The sequence below is a fragment of the Spermophilus citellus genome (assembly GCF_964194105.1).
Source record: "Spermophilus citellus genome assembly, chromosome: 3".
In the NCBI taxonomy this organism is placed as follows: domain Eukaryota; kingdom Metazoa; phylum Chordata; class Mammalia; order Rodentia; family Sciuridae; genus Spermophilus; species Spermophilus citellus.
Genome location: NC_138184.1, coordinates 201,294,846 through 201,314,362, shown reverse-complemented (window position 1 = coordinate 201,314,362; position 19,517 = coordinate 201,294,846). Strand labels below are relative to the sequence as shown.

Sequence of the window (19,517 nt, the reverse complement as noted above, 5' to 3'; positions counted from 1 at the left end):
ATTATATAAATTTATGGGGTATAAAGCAATGTGATAAATTAAATTATGCTAAACTGAATAAGCCAGGCATAAAAAGACAAATACTTCATGTTCTCAGAATTGAAAAGACAATGGAGCTGGTAGAAACAGTGAGTAGAATGGTTGTTTCAGAGGAGGAAGGGGATGATGATGGTCAAAGGACACAAGATCTCACAGAAGAATATGTTCATAGAGGTCTTTTGCATAGTGTGGTGAATACAATTAATAAAGTACTGTACATTTCAAAAATACTGAGAGTAAATTTCCAATGTTCTCACCATAAAGATGGTATTTGAGGTGATATGTTAACTAACTTGATTCAGTCATTCTACATAGTATTCATAAATCTGTGAATTGTAGTCCCAAGCCCTGTGGAGCTCTATGTGAGGATTTCACTGTCCTCTTAGGGAGGACTATGTGTCCATCTCTGTTTTCCTACCATGTAAAGGAATGGGTTGCAGGGATTGCTCTGAGCTCCCCTATAAATGCTACAGGACTCCAGGTAAGTCCTACAGAGCAAACCAGGGCTGCAGAACCAAATGTTACAATGCTGGTCGATCTTCTCTAAGGTCAGTGTCATGGCCAGGTCAAAACTGCCTAAGTGAGAAAAACCCAGATAACTGGTATTTTAACAATTAGCTGGAAGCAGGAACATTTGTTGTGTGTGCTCAATTTGCCGGTGGTTTCCACACCCCACAGTTGATTCACACTGGTTTTAGATGAGTTTTAAACAGTGATTGGGTACTTACCACATACCAGGGATTATTCTAAGTGCTTTATATTAACTTACTTACTCTTTCCAACAAACCCCTGAGGTAGATACTATTGTTATTTCTGTTTTACAGGTAAAGAAACTTAAGCACAGAGAGGCTAAAGAATGTGACTAAAGTTAGCACAACTAGTTCATAGTAGACACTTGAATCTAGACATCAGGCCAATGGTCATAAGCCCTGAACTTCAGAAGGAAAAACGGTGGCTGTGAAGGAGAGCCTACCTTGACCATTAGCTCATCATCTACCCGCAGGATTTATTCTAGCAAGGGAACCTGGGCCTGAGCTCTGAAACTCAGGTTCCACTATCCATTAGACCTGTGTGATGCTTAATTTAAACTGTTGACTCAGTTGTGCCATAGGATGCCCAGATATTGTGTCAAATATCCTGGGTGTTTCTGTGAGGCTATTTTTAGATGAATTTAACATTTTAATTGACAGACTGTGTAAAGCAGGCTGCCCTCCATTATATAAGTGGGCCTCATCTAATCAATTGAAGGCCTGAATAGAACAAAAAAGGTGGAAGCCCCTCTTGCCCGACAGCCTTTGGGACGGGCATACTATACAATGGGCTCCATATGATACAATTCCAAGTATGTGATCCTCAGGGGCAAAAGAAAAACTATACAAAGTTAAAAGATGAGTACTTGCCAAGGTTTAGAGGAAAGGAAAAAAAAATGAGTACATGGGGCACAGAGGAATTTCAGTGCAGTGAAATACTCTGAATGATACTATAATGGTGGATACACATCATTATAAGTTTGTTCAAACTCATAACGTGCAACACCAAGAGTGAACCCAAATAGAAACTATGGACTCAGGGCAATAATGATGCATCAATGTTGGTTCACCAATTGTAAGATAGGAGCTACTCTGCAGAAGATGTTGACAAGGTAGGAGGTTGTGCATTAGGTGAGGGGGCAGGGAGTATGTGGGAAATTTATGTATCTTCCATTCAGTTTTGTTACCAATCTAAAACAGCTTTCAAAAAAACCTCTGATTTTAAAAAGGTATGATTTTTATTTGCTCTCAAGAATGAATTTTGATCCTGTTGATTGTGTTGAAGTCCCAGCTAAGAAGGTGTGGTCTAGACTTGCAGATATGTCTACTTGAGTTTCTCATTTCCTTTTCTACCCTGTTGGCTAATTCTGCTATTGCATGTGCATTTCCAGGGCCAGCTGTTTCCTGAAACACTTCTCTAGGGTATGAAAACCAACTCTCCCTCACCAACCAGAGCACATTGCTGTCTAGTACCTCCCTCCCCCTGCTGGCCTTGATCTCAGCCTGGTCTTCCCCTCCCCCCTCCATCCTTCACCTGATGCAGGGAAGCCTCCCAGACTAATCCTGCTTTATGTTTGAGGGGGATTTTCTGCTAAAGATTGGGGCAAAGGGTGGGTATCTCCTTTTCAGGACTTCTTTTAGGCTCTTTGATGGATTATGGTGAGGTTTTTATTTTTGTTTTTAAATTATTTTAAAAACTCACCAGAGATTCCTTCTCTCTCTTTTTTTGAGAAAATTTTTGGGGTGCTGGAATGGAACCCAGGGACTTGTGCATTCGAGGCAAGCACTCTACCAAATGAGCTATATCCTCAGCACCCCCACCCTGTTTTTGAGAATTAAAAAATTATTTTTATGTATATAAAATTCAACATTTAACTTGGGTTAGTGGAGAGTTCTTCAGGCTGCATTTACCAGTGTGGTGTGAGGACCCCTTTCTTAAAAAGGAAGTTATCCAGAGTAAAGCTCCTTGGGTACCATCTGCTCTGGTTGAATGTGGTTTGCCCTCCAGAGGTTGATGTGTGGGAAACTTGTTCCCCGCTGTGTGGTGTTAGGAGGTAGAACCTTTAAGAAATGGGACCTCATGGGAACTCCTTTGGTTATTGGAGGTGCTGCCCTCAGAAGGAATTAGTGTGGTTATGATGGGACCCTTAATTAGTCCTTATGAGAACAAGTCATTATAAAAAGCCTCTGCCTGCTCTCTAGCTTCCTGTCTCACCATATGATATCTCCTTCTTGCCATGCACTCTTGGTGCCATCTGCCACAAGGCCCTCACTAGAGTAGAGCTGATGCCAGCACCACACCATGCCCTCAAACCTACAAAACTCTGAGCTAATTAAACTTTTTTTTTTTTAAGTAGCCAGTCTCAGGAATTTGTTATAGTAACAGAAAACAGACTTATACATCACCACCTGATCTATGTTTCTAACTCATTTGAGATCTTTGGTGTTTTTTTTTTTAAATTTTCTCATAAAGTAGTATAAAGTGACAAGCCCCGTTGTTTGTTTATTTGTTTTCATGACTTAGACTTTGTAAAAAGTCTCGTAGTTTTTTTCCCCCTTTCCTTGTTTTTATATAAAATTTCTCATGGGAATAAAATCACCAAAAATGTTGTATCTGTTAAGTTTCTCTTCCTCTCATATGAAGTAATAATTGACATATGACAATACCAAGAAGTCTCTTAGTTGTGAGACAAGGTTTTTTCAAAAGTTCTGGGCCTACTTCTCTTTTTCTAATTGATTCAGAGTTATTAACACTGTTTCTCTCTCTCTCTCTCTCGTTATTATTCTTGGTTATTTAAAAGAAGGTGCCCTTTATGATATATTTTTCTAATTAAAAAAAGTAACATGCATTCAATTTAAAAATTAAGAACATCTAGGAAACAAAAAAACAAAAAGGAAAGAGGCTGGATCCCATTTCTCCCAATTGTTTATTAACATTTTTAATATATAACCCCCAGTCTTTTATGGAAATGTAAATATTTGCACAATGGTGGAAGCATGAGGGATTGCTATGGTTTGGATAAGTGTCCTCCAAAGTCTCGTGTGTTTAAACTTGGTCTCCAGCTTGGTACTATTGGAGACAAAAGAAACTTTAAGAGGTGGGGCATAGCAGGAGGTCTTTAGGTCATGGGAGAATTCTCTGAAGGGGATTGTAGGGAGCTGGTCACCTCCCCTCATTCTCTTTCACTTCCCAGGCATGGACATTCTGCCACTTATAGGAGCTTATGTGATCTTGTTATGATGTGCTGCCTCATCACTGGCCTAAAAGATATGGGACCAACTGATAATGGGCCGAGGCTTCTAAAACTGTGAGCCAAAAAACCCCACATTTTTTCTTTGTAAGTGGACTATTTCAAGTACTTTGTTAAAGTGAGAGAAAGATAACTAATATAGCATCTAAGTTTTTATTTTGCCATTTAGCAAAATATAGATTATATTTTATCACATCATTAAACATACTTTTGATAGCATAGTTTAAAACACCACATATTTGGGAAATTTCAAAGGTAAAAAAATTGCATAATGAACCCTTTTGTATCCAACACCCAGTTTCAGAGTTGTTAAAATTCCACTATTCTCTCTTTTCCTTATTCTGATTACCTTATTTTAGCTATACCTCTGAAAATAAAATGGGAGTACATATATATTAAAGGTAAAGTGTTGACAAAATATTTGACAAATCTGTAGGAGTAGATGCATGGTCAGGCCGCTGCACAAGTCAACATGAGATCAGGAGTTCACTTGGCTAGTGGAAGAGTAAAGAAATAATGATACTGATCACCTCAGTATCAAGAGCCTGAGGCTGCCAGTCATGTACAAATTTTCTCTACATCTCTGAGAGTAACTGCTGTTTGGGTTTAATTGATAGCCACAATAACTGACCAGATGTTAGAATTTTCTAGCGTGTGCTTACCACCTTAGGAGTGGTCAGACGTGGCACTTGTAATTGAATGTATATAGTTTTACACTATCTGCAATGATTATCATTTGGAGCTCTCAAGAGAAGGCAGCAAAAATTAATCTGCTTTGTACATATCCAGTGAGCACTTAGATGTTTAAAACATCTTGTTGGAAGAACAAGGCAAAGTGACATATCAGGGTCACATATGGATATTGTGTCCTTCCAGGAAGATCTTGCTCCTTCACACATAGTTGATATCTTTTAAAATAATAGCAACACCCTTGGATATTGCCTATTAACTCTCTATTATTCATTTTTCTTTCTGTATGGGCCTATACATGGTTCATCATGACACAATTTGAATGCCACTTAGCACTTTCTAAGACTGTAAGAGTAAGTTGGATATTTCCTATGATGATTTATAGCCAATATACATCTTCAATCTTTGTACACACAAGGTCCTTGAAAGAGCTGACTCCCTCCAGGAATTGGCTTGGATTGTATGAGTTGCAGATACAACATTGCCAAATATTCACCTGACAGGTCTAACTTTCTTTGACACAGGGACTAGGCATGTTTGGACAAAAAAGTCTCTATTCCACAGAAAGTTTTTTTTTTTTTTTTTTTTTAAATTGGTTAGACTTGGAGCATTCATGAGTATGCTTTATTTATTCAAGTGTTATTCATCTTTAAGCAGAAACCTTTGACCTCTCTTAATTTTTTTCCCTTCTTGCTACATGTCTCTTTAAGAGTCTGTGACTCTAAATACTAAACACATGATTACAGATTCAATATTGGGTGTATATGTCAGGTCACAGGTATTTCCAAACTAACATACCAATGTCCCTTCAGAATGATACCAAGCTGAAAATATACTTTTAATTTTTTCTAACCCAGTCTCTTTATCTAGTCATGAATTTTGAGGAACGATTGTTCATATTGGAACATAGAATGACTGTTCTGTAAGAGATCTGCTGGTCTAAAGGGTCCATATTTATTCATCTTTCATGAGACCTTACAATATGGGATTCACAGTCTTTATAGGAGCCAACCTGGCTCTTAGATCACTCAGGAGTGTTGGATACTGCTGTGGTTTGGATGTGGTTTTTCTCTTCAGAAAGTCATGTTGATTCCCTATTGTGAGAGCTTAAGAGGTGGGACCAGGTGGGACCAGTAAGTGCTGAGGACAGCTCTTCCCTCAATGGAATAATCTGTTCATACAGATTATTATGGATTAGTGAGTTAATGGGCTCTCCTCAAGAGTGGGTCTGCTAAAAAAGCCACTTGGCAAGGTCTATCACATTCCCCATCACTCATCGTATGATGCCCTTTACTGCCTTAGGACTTTGTTGTAAAGAAAGTCATTACCAGGCTCACTTAGCCAGATGTGGCCCTTTGATCTTGGACCAGGACTGAGATTTAAAATAAACTTCCTTTCTTTTTTTAAAAAAAATTCTTTTTTAATTGATTTTTAAAAAATAAATGACAGCAGAATACATTACAATTCATATTACACAAATAGAGCACATTTTTCATACCTCAGGCTGTATATAAAAATATGTTCACACCAATTCGTGTCTTCATATTTTGGATAATGATGTCCATCACGCTCCACCATCATTTCTAACCCCCTGCCCACTCCCTTCCCTTTAGTCTGTGGCATTATGCTACTAGCAAGAGAAAACAGACTAAGATACAATAATTGGGAATAATCTTTTCTTTCTCAAATAAAATTTAAAAAATAAAATACTTCAACTTGTCTTAAAAAAACCTCTCAAACCTATGATTTTTTTTTCATTTAACTTGGGCTTCAGTAATAAGCTAAAAAAATTGGATTTTTTTGTTTGTTTTTTATTTTACTGTTCAATTTCTTGCTTCCAAGATGGTAGTTTTCCAACTATTAGGGAAATGTAGGTTTTCCTTAAAATTATATAAATTGATAAACTGCAACATGCCTATGTATATAAAAGTGAGTGTGAGGTCAGGAGTAACAATGCAGTGTGGGAAAACTGAGGTTGTGTGGTTAGATGAAGGCATGGTGAAGGCTCACTTAGCCAAAGACTAAAGTGGAGTGACAAAAATAGCTTCTAGTGTTTAACATGCAGAAGGACTAAGTGAACTTGGTACCAATAGAACAATATCAATTTCGCGCTTGGTAAAAGTAATTGCCCTTCATGATTAGATGAACAAAATGTGGTGTAGCCATAGAATAGACTTTTGTTTGGAAGTAAAAAAAAAAAGAAAAAAAAGGAATGAAATATGGATATACAATACAACATGGGTAAATCTTGAAAACATACCGAAGTGAAAAAAGACATTTACAAAAGGCCACATATTGTATAATTTCATGTATAGGAAATTTATCCTCTTTAGGTAATTGCAAACAGTTTATTTTCCTCAGCTCACCAATGAGGAAATGGTCGTACTACCTTACCTGGGTAAACTACCTGGGTGGATGACAGAGTGGAGTTAGGCTTGCATTGGAGGCTTGTTTTCTAAGTATTTTTGTTTGCTTGTTTGTTTTTCCCCCACCAACTGTCTTGATTTAATCTGTTTACAAATTATAAGACCTATTGGCATAACTATTTGTTGTGTTAATTTACTAGTGTGGGTGGGGCTGGCTGGAGATGATATGAAGGCCTTGAGTCCTTATGAGTAGGGAGTTGAGGAAAGAAGCACTAGATTATGTACGTGAACCAGTAAATATTCAATTTAATAATTTTTTTTAACTCTCAAATTTCCCTGATGCCAACTCTGGAAGGAGAAAATAGAAGTAGCCTTCAGAAAAAAAATTAGATGAAAATTACTGTATCTATCTATTTTTAATGGACTTTCCTGAGCAGAGGCGAGACTCCAGGATTGTTGGAACAGATGGTCTGATAGGATGAAATGGAATTTGAGACAACTGTGTAAGTTTTTCTGTAGATAGAACATAAATTTACCTCTGAAGGAAGACTCTGTTTGGGGTCAAACATTTTTTTTTTTTTTAGAATTTTCTTTTAATTTATTCTTTTTAGCTACATGTGACAGTAGAGTGTATTTTGACATATTATACATACATGGAATATAACTTTCCATTCTTGTGGTTGTATTTGATGTATTCATACAAGAACATAGGGAAGTCATGTCCAATTAATTCTCTTATCTTTTCTATTTCTGTCCCCCCCTCCTTTCCTTCATTCTCCTTTGTCTAATCCAATGAACTTCTCTTCTTCAGAGTAAAGCATTTTAATGAGCTCTTTGATTCTTTAATAAGAATAAAGGGGGTTAGGAAGGGCAGCAGAATAGAATAGACATTATGATTGATGTATGTACATTTCATGTATGTATTATATATCAAAATACATTCTGCTGTCATGTATGACTAAAAAAAATAAAAATAAATCGTATGGCAAAAAAAAAAGCAAAACAAGCAAAAACCCTTCTAGGATGCTGGCTGGAATTACTTTGGATTTATAGACCAATCTGGGTAGAAATGGCCTTTTATAACATCGAGTCTTTGCATCCATGAACATGGTATTTCTCTCCATTTATTTAGAGCTTCTTAAACATACTTCAATAAACTTTTAGAATTTCTCCAAAAAAAAAAAAAAAAAAAAAAAGAATAAGGCAAAGACTGCTCTGAAATGGGGAGTTGAATTTCTCTGCATAATAGGTAAAACCTTCTTATTGGGTTAGGGTGAAATCTCTGCATATGATATTTCTTTTCTGGAAAAACGTAACTGTTTCTGGGAACCTAGAGGATTTGCAGCCTAAACTTTGAGTCATGGATACATGTTCAGGCCTTGTCTCATCTGTGAGAATTGAGCAAGGACCACTCTACCACATGCTGTTGAAACGGCTGAGGAGAGAGAGGCCCTGAGAAACCTGGTGGAGGGCCAAGCATATGAACTCTGATGGTTATGACTCACGTGAAAATTTTTTTCTCATTTTATTATAATTGTAACTTTCCCTCTGTGTGTTGAGCCTTCAGCTGTGTCTTATTAAATACTTTAGCCTGGTCTTATCTGAGTTGTGAAGAATTAAGGGGTAGGCCTATGACCATAGGTCTATGAACACTTGGGGCATGGCAGCCATTTAGGAGGGTCTGTGACCAGATGCAAAGGTTGACTGTAGATGAGGAAGAGCTTTTTGGAACAGGCTTAGCCGCAGATTTGGTTTCCAGAAACAGGGATGTGTTTGTGGACCATGTGAACATTCATTCCCCAGATTCATAGAAATACTGGTGACAAGAACCCTGATAGGACATAGACTCCTTGATGACAAGAGGAATTGGTCTTGAAGACTGGACTATCAAGTTGCAATTAAGGAGATATAAAGATATGGATAACTGAATGTGTTTGTTACTTCAATGTCTGTTGGCTCCAGCAGGCAGTGTGAGACTGTTGTGGCTGCTGCAGGTCTGAGAATGAGTTTCTGGGATGTCATTGCTGGCACTGGGAAGTGAGGAGCATGTTTTGCCACAAGGAAGGCCTCTAATGAGGCAGGGATTTTGGTGGTCAGGAAAGACTTCCTGGTGGAAGTGAGTCTTGAACCCAGTTGTGAAGGCCAAATCAGAATAATCATCTGGATAATGTTGCATGAAAATAAGGGAATCTCAAAGAGAACAGCGTGCATCTAGCACACGTTGATAAGTAAAGAGAATGAAGTACAGTGAATGGAAAAAGTGAACAGGGAATATGGGTTCTAAAAACCAGGTGGAGACAAGGCTACATTCACCAGAGACAAGAATGACCAAAGGAACAGATTCACCTCTAAACGAGGCAAGTGAATTAAGGGACTTCCAGTTAGTGAATATTGGTATTATTATCATTTTTAAGCTCTGCTTCCCTCTTGAAGCTATGAGTTGGGAGAGGGCAATGGGTACAAGCAGTTGTGTGTGTGTGTGTGTGTGTGTGTGTGTGTGTGTGTGTTGGGAAGGAGTAAAATGGAGAATGAACAACAAAATATTTACCTCCCACATGAGTTTTTACTGACACCAAAATGAGGTGAGTGGAACTCGGGGCTGGTTCTCTGGGTTTCGGGTCACTACACATGGGAGGAGTTTTTTGTTGTTGTTATTGTTTCTTCTTAGTAAAATCCCTGCTTTCACAGTGAGGAAATAATTTAGAAATTTCTGAAAAATGATTGAATTTAAAATAGATTTTATTAATCTATAAAACAATTATGGTCTGACCACTGGATACCATTTAAAACTTCTTAATTAAATGTGCTAGCTTGAAAATACATGTCTAAAATATTAAGTAATTGACTAGGCTGTATGTTGAGCTCTGTCGTGTAAACATATTTCATTTTCTAGAAAGGCTTATAATTCATTCAGAGAGACCAAAGCAAAATATGATACTAGAATTAATCCAACAATGTCATGAAAATGCCGTGGTAATAGGGAGAAGGAACACAATCTTAGGCAGATATGAATAAACATGTTTGAACTAATACATTTTTAAATCACTTTTACATTATATGCCATAGGACCTTCAATGGAAAATCCTAGGTAGAAGGACACTCTATCTATATTTCTGCCACTTCTGAGGGGACTTGAATACACAGATGTCACTGGTATTTTTATTTTTTCCTTGGTTCCATATTCTATAGAGATTAACTTGCCTTCAGCCTGACCAATCAGCTGACGCATGAGATCTTTGACTTCTTGTTTTTCCCACACACGTCCACTCTGCCAGAGGGCATTTATATTTGGTTCTTTACTGAAGTGCTTCTCTATCTCAGACTTGTGAACAATACTGTTGAGACCCTTCTTCTTCCCTAGATAGAAAAGGGTGCGTGCCTGCTTGGACCTGCACATGCGCTTGTACTGTCCCCGGAAAGATCTAGTTAAAGAGGAAACATACTTTTCCATCTGTTTGGAATCTTCATCTAGTTCTTCATTTTCTGGCCAGAACAGGAGGCAGGCCAAGAAATAAGGATCAGAATACTGATGACTTGGTCCTACAAGTTGCAAGACTTCTCGGAGCCTTTTTTTTAACTTGGTAAGTGGTTGGATGGACTTGGAACTGGGTTTTAGACAACTGAGAATGATGTTGGCCAAAATGAAATTCTGTTTCTCCTTCGTCAGCCGTTTATTTGGGTTCTGCTGCAACAGGAAGGTGTATTTATCGACTATACTTTCCATGATGGTTGCGGCCTCTTTGTGGTTTGGATTAAGATATTCCAGGAGTCCAGAAAACCTATCTGCTCTCAAAGCTTCTAGACTTTTCCTGCAATTCTCCTCCTGGAGCAACTGACACTCTTTGCCTTCTAAAGGACTTAAATCCAAATGGCAGAAAATTTCTTTGTATTTCCTGAAACAGCGACTGACTTTCTTGCTTAAGATGACTTCTGCCATTTCTTTTTGGGTGTTCCTTGTTTTCAGGAGAACCATGTAATCAATAAAAAAATCAAAGCACCTTTTCAAATCTGATTGTAACTTTTGTAGGTGGTATGTGTACATGCTAAGAGCCAAATAATATTCATTTTTTGGATCAGGAGGAATGCCCTCCTTTCCAGATAGAAATTGGGCCATAAATTTTTTGGAGAATTCATTTTCCCGATGGAAAAAGGGAGTGAGCTGAAGAATCTGGATAGTGTAAAGACCAACTTCTATTTCACCCAAGAATCCAACCGTATTATATGTATCATACCTTCTTTGGGACTTTTGTGGTGACCAAGTTTGAATCTCATATTCTTTACTATCAGTTTGCAGTTGGGATTCTTTGAATGCTCTGGAGGCTTTTTCAGAAGCATCTAGGAGATGCCTTAGGTCTTTGATAGTAATGTTTGTACAGTTTTTGTGTTCATCCAACCACCATTTGATCTCATTTTTGTAGACCTGACCAACTGTATCTGAGATATAGGAATTTTTAGGCGCTCGTCTTTTGGCCAAATTTGCCCAGTCCACAGCAGTGTTAAAATTCTTCTCCTTAATGTAGAAATACCTTGCTAAGGCCTGACAAATGAATGCATTTTGTGGGAATCGAATATTTCCTGCAGTCAAGACCTTTTCGATTTCTTTGTTCTGCAAAACCTCGATTAATGGGGAAAACAACGTGTCTGTTTCATCTCCGTGCTCCTTGCGCTGCCTTGTAAGCAGGAGAGTTTGCACGTCGTGCTGAAATTTGTCTTTTCCTATCCCAGAATCATAGAACAAATTCTCATTTAATATATTCAAGGCAATTTGACATTGATTTAGGTGATACCTTTTCTCCAGTTCCTTTAGGCAGTAAATGGCAATGAGAGGGTGAATGATACGCACCCCTGTGTATCTCCCATAATCAGCAACTTCTGTGCTTATTAAGAGTGTAGAATAGGTTCCCAGCTTGTCTTCTAGGCTTTCAGGTTTCCAGAATGTGCTAGTGTATGTAATTCCCAAGAACATTTCACACTGTGACAATGAAATTGTAGAATCAGTAACGTAAGTGTTGAGTAAAGCCAGGAAAGAAACAAGTTGTGCTTCCTTGGTGTCAATGTTCTGTTCTTTGAGGATATTCCTTACTACATTTTCTACATATGCTTCATCAAAATTGCCTTTCATGATCATGAAGGAATAAAAATTTTCACAGTTATTGTGCTGCTTTTCAATTTCCTCCAGTTTGATCTCAAAAGCTCGTTGTTCTTTGGGAGAAAGTTGGGATTTCAGGGAGACACTATCTGCTAATTTTGCGCTTTCTTCTGGATTCTTGGATCTCATGCAGTTTAAGATAATTACCAGTGTCTTTTCATATAGCAAATCTTTCTCTTCTAAATTGAAATGAATGGAATTCTGCAGAATGCAGATATTCTCCTGTTCTTCAAAATCATCCACAAGGAGAAGCACAGGAATATAATCCTGGTGGCTGTTTGCCTTGTAGGTGATCAACTTGCTCACTTGTTCTCCAATTTCTGCAAAATCAGTTGCTTTGTTTTTTAACACAGCACATCTGAACTTTTTCTTTAGGTCCCAGAGAACATGCATAGCCAGTGTAGTACCTCCACAGCCGGGATGGTGATAAAGGTTGATAATTTTCACAAATAGTGGTTTAGGACATTCTGCACACTCGTTTATTATACGTTCAAGGTCTTCATATCTGTCCCGTTTCACAAAAGGTGAGGAATAGTTTTCAGAAGAAAAGTAGAAGTTCCACCAGGATACTTTGCCACCACGATAAAAGTGTTCTTCTTTTGATGTCTTAAATTCTAGGAATTTAGACTTATCTTTCTCTATGTCTGTGTCTTTACATTCATTTTCACAGAGGATTTCCAGTGCGACCAAGGTATCCTCGTCCTTTTTCTCTAGGATAACTGAGGCGCCTCCTCTGGAGGGCAAAAACCTTTTTGATGACTGAATCACTGATTTTAGTTTAAGGATAGTACTGTTTACCAGTTCTATATTTAAAGTGGAAATAGTATGGTTTGCTAACTCATCTGAGATTGTCAATCTTGTCTGTAGTAGATCTTTCCATCGTTGATAAATCTGTGAGTTTACACAGATACACAACATATTTTCCATTCCTTTGAGAGCTTGATAGAAGGCACAGAAAGTTTCCATCAATGGGTCTCCTGGGCTTTCTACCGAAGAGAGTAAGAGAAATACCACCAAAAATTTCCCTCTTGCCATTATATTTTCATCTGTGAGAAATAAAATCAGTTTTCTGACTTCAGAAGCTCTATCTCTCTGCCATAAATGTGGTTCTAGAGGTTTATAGGTCTCATTTTGCAGGTCCGATCTGCCATTGCAGAAGATCCAGCTGGGCTGCTCATAAAGATTCAGAGTAGAAATCTTCTCCATCACACTAGCTGTCTTTTCTTCGTACTGACTTGGAAAGTGAAGGTTTGCTACTCGGCTTTCTTTGTAAACTTTGACCACTCCATTGATCACAGATTCAGGATCAAATTCCAACACAGCAAACCACTTGATTTCCTTAAGAAAATCTAAGTGCTGGGTTTGATTTGGGTGGCATTTATTTGTTACAAGAATATACCAGTTGTAATAGGAATTATCCAATGATTCTCGGTTCCCGATGAGAAGTTTAACCAGTTTTAATCCTTCACTCTTTTTCTTAGTCACCTTCATCCCATGTTCCTCCTCAGCTTCTTTTCTAGATGCTACCAGGGACTTGAAATTTTGTAAAAATTTTTTGAAATCTATATCCCGTTGCTTGCTGTTGGCCAAGATATCCCTAGAGCTAGCTCCTTCTCTGATGAATAGTGAATGATCTTGGTGTTGTTTCCACATTTTATCTGTACAGCATTGCATCTTAATATAGAAATACTTTTCTTTACATATAGAGTGTTTGGGGATGATGTCAACTTCAATGACAAATCTGTCAGACGATGTATTGTTCTGCAGGAGGACCTCCACAAACCTTGGCTCCCGAATACACCTTTTGGCTTCATTGATCTCACTTTCTTCAAAATACTTTTTGATCATTAGATTGAAGTGGTTAATGAAGGCATCCTTACTGGTGACTTTCACACCAATGATTTCTCCATGGGGTTTGTCCTTGACTCCAAAATGGATGGTACCATTGGTGCGTGAATTCATACAAGCAGATGCAAACCGGAAGACCTCATTGCTGAATTTCATTTTGATGTCCTCTTCTGTGGCTGTGTCCGTGTTGGTGAGAGCTTTGAACTCATGAATTGGGTCAATGAGATTCAGTGGTCCTGTTTCAGGCTGTAGAATATAATGTTCTATGTAGCGATGGCTGTCATGGAAGTGATCAAAAGGATATGACATACAAGTCAACTGTTCAGTCTGTAGTTCATTTTTTTTCTCATCTTTAGTGTTTGTTCTTTCACTAAATGCACTTTCTTTCGTAAGAATGGACTGTTGTTCTGTGGTATCTCCGATCTCTCTGAGATCATGATCAATACCGGATGACATTTTTTCCTCCTCCTTTTTGGTTTGTTTTGGCTTTTTTTGTTGTTCTTTTTTGGAAGGTTTTGTAAGATCTGATTGTACTGAATCCTGATTGTCATTTTTAGGGAAACTATTAATCAATTTGTTATATGTACGTTTTATCAGAAGTGCTGGACCCCGTGGTAGCCCCATTTCTTTAAGATCCTTTTCAGTTAGTTCCTGCAGAACTAATCCTGACACTTCTTCATTGAGCAAAATTTGTCCATATTTCTCATCAATTTTAAGATCTTCAGTTACCCATTTTTTAACATGCTCTTTGGTCCAGTCTTTGATCATTTCAGGTAGAGTTTCTTGTTCATTCATGTCAAAGCTGTAACTTTGTTCCCTGGAAAAAGTAACACAATGAGTATTTTAGTATTATACTTTAATCGTTGAAATCATGTGGTCAAATTAAGTATATAACCTTATACAAGTAGTGTATATGTGTGTGTGTGTACCTATATATGTGTGTGTGTATATATATATGTATGTATATGTGTAATATTTTCCAAGGCTTACTTAAAACTGATTGATATTATTTTAACAGTTTTATAGTCATAATTTACAGCATACCCTTCTTTCCTAGGTGATTATAGACTTGGTTATGAAATCAATAACTGCTAACTAGTTGATACACTCTTTTATCCTTATAAAAATTTTCCCTTTTAGGCTTAACTTGGTGAAAGTTGTGTTCTTTTAATTTGAAACCAGAATCCTAAGTAATACAGAATTGGATCCCATAGCAGAATATTGAAAATAAACTTTAGAGTGTGAAACTGGGTAAGTGGAGATGGGTTGGGGGACAGGAAAACAAGCTATTCACAACTTGGAAGCTGGTCATTTTTTAAAACATAGTTACAATGCTTTGGTTAAATCATCACTTATTGTCTTTTGGACTTCAGATATCCATATTGTCAGGCTAGAACTTTCCAAGACTTGGCAGTAAAATGTTTGGATAATGGATTTTGTTGTCTAGTTCTTGTGGCTTGCAGAAAGTACAAGAAAAGACCAGTAGTTAAAGCTGATCTAGCCTTCCTGAAAGTAGGTATGAAAGACAGTACGAGTTTTGAACTTTATTAAAAATCATTTTCACCTGAATTATGGATGTGGGACTGACAAAGATACTACCATTAGGTATTCTGTTGAATTGCAAGGTCTAAAAATACTGGATCCTTGGAGACTCTAAACCTTGGCTAAACACTAGAATCACCTGGGGCTGCAAGCCTGAGACTCTTGCAAGTAGTCGAAGGAGTGATGGGATGTTTTCAGGCATTAGTCCTTTTGAAAATATCCCAGGGTAATTATATTGTGCAGACAAGATCAAGAGTGATGGCCTCAAAGTGTGGTCTCCAGCCAGTAGCAGCAGCATCACTTGGCAACTGGCTAAAATGCAAATTCTCAGGCCCCCAGACCTACTAAATCAGAGTCAAAAAGATGAATCAACAGATTGGTTTAACTAAGGGGAAAAACAAGAAAGCAAAATATCTGAATATAAAGAGATAAAAAGCACTGAGGATTGAATAAAACAAATATTAAAATAGAGAAAATGAATGCATTTTAAAAGATTTGTAATTTTTGAAATTAAAGATTTAAGGACTCTTGTTTTTTTTTTTTTTTGTTTTTTTTTTTTGTTTTTTTTTTTTGTTTGTTTTCATTAATGGGTAACCAAATACAAAGTCTAGAAAAAATGCAAATTGACCCAAATGTATTTGACATTTCTTGCAAAAGCTCATCTAGAGAGGGAGATTCAAGATGGCAGATTAGAAGAAGGCTGCATTCCTAGTTGCTCTGTGGCTCGGGATTCACACAGCAGGAGTGCTGCTTTGCATTTATATATGTGAAAGAGGGATTTCACTAAAATTCAATATTGGGCAGTCAGAGTGTCTTAGAGACTCAGAAATGTGGGTGCACTGAACTGAGAAGAAAGGATACATTGGAGCCAAGCTGGTGGTGGCAATGGCGGTGGCACTGGTTCACCATGGAGGGGAGAGATAATACCCAGAGAGAAACACAAGCAGCAGATTTGGTACAGAAAATCCTCAGATCCTAAAGCAGCCTGAACTTGGTTGATCCAGAGGTTGCAGTGTGAACTGATGTTTGAAAAGTGCTAGTGTTTCCCAACTGGCCATGGAGAACTGAGGAGGAGCCATCTTGAGGTGGCCATGCTGCAGCTGCTGCTGTAGGAACCAGGAGATCTGAGCAAACACTGTCTTGGCAAGCACCTATGGAAAACTTCGTGTGTACCTAGCAAAATCTGAGTGCAAAAGGCAAAGGGAAGATTGTACCCAGGGGCATTCAAGTCAGAAAAGTGAAGGGGAGAGCAACTTGCTTCTCCTTTGCTGGGGAGGCTCAGGTAAGCAGCTGAAGTGGGTCAGGAATCTGAGCAGGCACATGTGCATATATTCAGGGAGTGAACCTGGGAAGGCTGTGTTGCTGGGCAGCAGAGTGTGTGGAGGATTAGCTTCCTTGGCCCAGGAGTAGAATTCCGGGGAGGCTCACAAGATCTAGACTCCCAGCAGAGATAGGGAAACTTGCTAGGGGTTTAGGATTATATTAATCTAATCTTTCTAGAGCAGATACCACCCAACAAAGCCCCTAAGGCCTGTTTAGACCTAAACCTCAGCTGCTGTAAGACCCTCATAGGACTCTGCAGCACTCTCTACTCCAACTCAAGAGTGCGTCAATCAGGTCTGTGAAGACAAAACTTCAACAGTATCTCCCTTTCCATCCTATCTTATACTGGTAAGAAGGAAAGCTGAGAGCTATTTCAACTAGGCTCAGTGTTAGACGACTGCAATTAGCAGCTTGGTAAACAGCACAAAAAGAGAAAGTGGTCAATAAACTCCAGCCCTTGGTCTCTCTTTCTTTTTACATAACCCATGAAGAAACTGAAAGAAGCAGAGTTGGGCATAGACAGTAAACATCCATTCTTGCTGACTATTTTGACTGCCTCAATGGAGAGGATTCCTTCATTTTTCATTAATAATCTTTTGCCTTTGGCCATTTTGGTTTTAGTTTTAGTTTAGTTTTTTTTTTTTGTGTGTGTGTGTGTGTGTATGTGTCTCTATGTGTGTGTTTTGATGTTCTTGCTGTGCTGATTTGTTTATGAACATACATAGAAATATATGTTCATTTTTTCTCATTTTTAACATTTGAAAATATAGTTATTTTTCATTGCATTATCTTTTGGGGGTTAGGGGTTTTGGTTTCTTTATTTTATTTTGGTTTTGTTTCTGTTTGTTTGTATCTTGTTTCTCTTTCTCTTCTCCTGCTAAGAGCTGAATTCTCTTGTTCTTTCTCTCTTTTTACTTTATTTTCTCCTCCTTCTTTATAAACATCACCTGTTACATCTCTTCTGCATTCTCTGTTCACTTTTTAAACATTTTAAACTCTCTTCTACCTTTCTATCACATTTTTCTTTCTCTTCACTGTATTTTTACCATCTTTTAGAGCTAACTGATTTATCTAACTCCTGTTCTCACCATTCATCTTGTAGCAATTATTTTTTCTGTGGGTAACATAGTTGATTCTGTTTCTTTTAAAGCCAGATCTAGTTCATGGTTATTTGTTGTTTTTGCTATTGACAATTGCTGACCCCACCATTCCTGTTTTCTTTTTCTTGTCTTTTCTTTCTTTTTTTCTTTTTGTGGTAATTAATGTTGCAGATATCATAGTAGGAACTGGATACTTATTTTAATGCTTTATATTGTTTGTATTGGTTGTTATTATTGTTTGTTTTTCCCTATCTTGTGGGGTGCTAAGAACCTACAGGGGCACTACAAATTCACGGGATAGAGACTCTTCTGCTGAACTAAACTTGGCCAAAAGACAGCACAACTTGCTCCACACACAAATCAATGACATTCAAACTTCATCTATACTTTAATACAAAGTATAGAAGAGCCAAAACCCAAACCGGTGACCAAGCCCCAAGTAGGAATAGCTATGGTTGGGCCCTGAGGTCCCACTCATGGACATCAAGTGCTACAGCAAAAACAGAGAATTAACACAAAGATTGTGTATACCACACCTATAAGGGGGTCTCAATCTAGATCACGCTAGGACACTTGGGCAAGAGAAGGCTGTGCCCACAAAAGGTCAACACATAATAATTAATGAAAAATCTATCCCAACAGATGCATAAAACCCAACACAGGAATACAAGAAATATAAAAAAAACAAGATAACATGACACCTCCTAAAGTTCATAATTCACCAGCAGCTGACCCCAAAGATACTGAAGTGGATGAAATACCAGATAAATAATTCAAAAGAAGGATTTAAAATGCTCAATGAATTCCAAGAGAACACAGAAAAACAACTGAATGGAATTCAGGGTGTTGGTACAGGATATGAATTAGAAATTCAATAGGAGATAGAGATCTTAAAAAAGAACCAAACAGAAATCTTAGAAATGAAAGACACAATGAATCAAATAAAATATTCAGTTGAAAGTTTCTCTAATAGAGTAGACCATGCTTCACACAGAATCTCAGATCTGGAAGACAAAGTGGCTACCCTTGACCATTCAGACAGTATTAAAGAAAAGAAAATAAATAACCATGATTAGAATATGCAAGAACTCTGGGACAACCTTAGGATATCAAATTTAAAAATCATTGGAATTGAGAACTGTGAGATGCAGGCTAATGAAATGGATAAAACAGAATTAACACAAAGATTGTGTACACCACACCTACAAGGGGGTCTCAATCTAGATCATTTAAGGGAAATAATTAACAGAAAAATTTCCAAACATTGAGAATGAGATGGATATCCAGAGAGAGGAAGCACTCAGAACCCCAAACAGACAAGATCAAAATTTATAATTAAATGCCTAACATACAGAACAAGGATAGAATTTTAAAAGCCTCAAGAGTACATCAGGTCACATTTAGAGGCAAGCCAACCAGAGTTACTTCTGATTTCTCAGCATAAACTCTAGAATCTAGGAGGGTTTGGAAGGATGTATTTCAAGCCCTGAAAGAAAATAACTGTCAACCAAGATTGCTTTATCCAGAAAATCTATCTTTCAAAATAAAAAATAATAAAATAAAAACCTTTCAAGATAAGCAAAAATTGAAAGAATTTATGACTACTCAGCTGTCACTATAGAACTTACTTAAAGAAATACTCTACACAGAAGAAATGAAAGACAAACCCCAGAGTTCAC

The 19,517-nt window shown here is 37.6% G+C and overlaps 1 protein-coding gene across 2 annotated transcripts in view; it reads right to left on the bottom strand.

Annotated features, from left to right (window-relative positions):
- Positions 1-9,607: 9,607 nt before the first annotated feature.
- Positions 9,608-19,517, bottom strand: part of SAMD9L (sterile alpha motif domain containing 9 like) — a 29,881-nt gene continuing 19,971 nt past the window's right edge. For both annotated transcript variants that reach the window (XM_081288058.1, XM_081288059.1), the window contains one exon: positions 9,608-14,690. In XM_081288058.1, the coding sequence (XP_081144184.1) occupies positions 9,914-14,668 (4,755 nt within the window). In that variant the 5' untranslated portion in view covers positions 14,669-14,690 and the 3' untranslated portion in view covers positions 9,608-9,913. The remainder of the gene's footprint in view (positions 14,691-19,517) is intronic.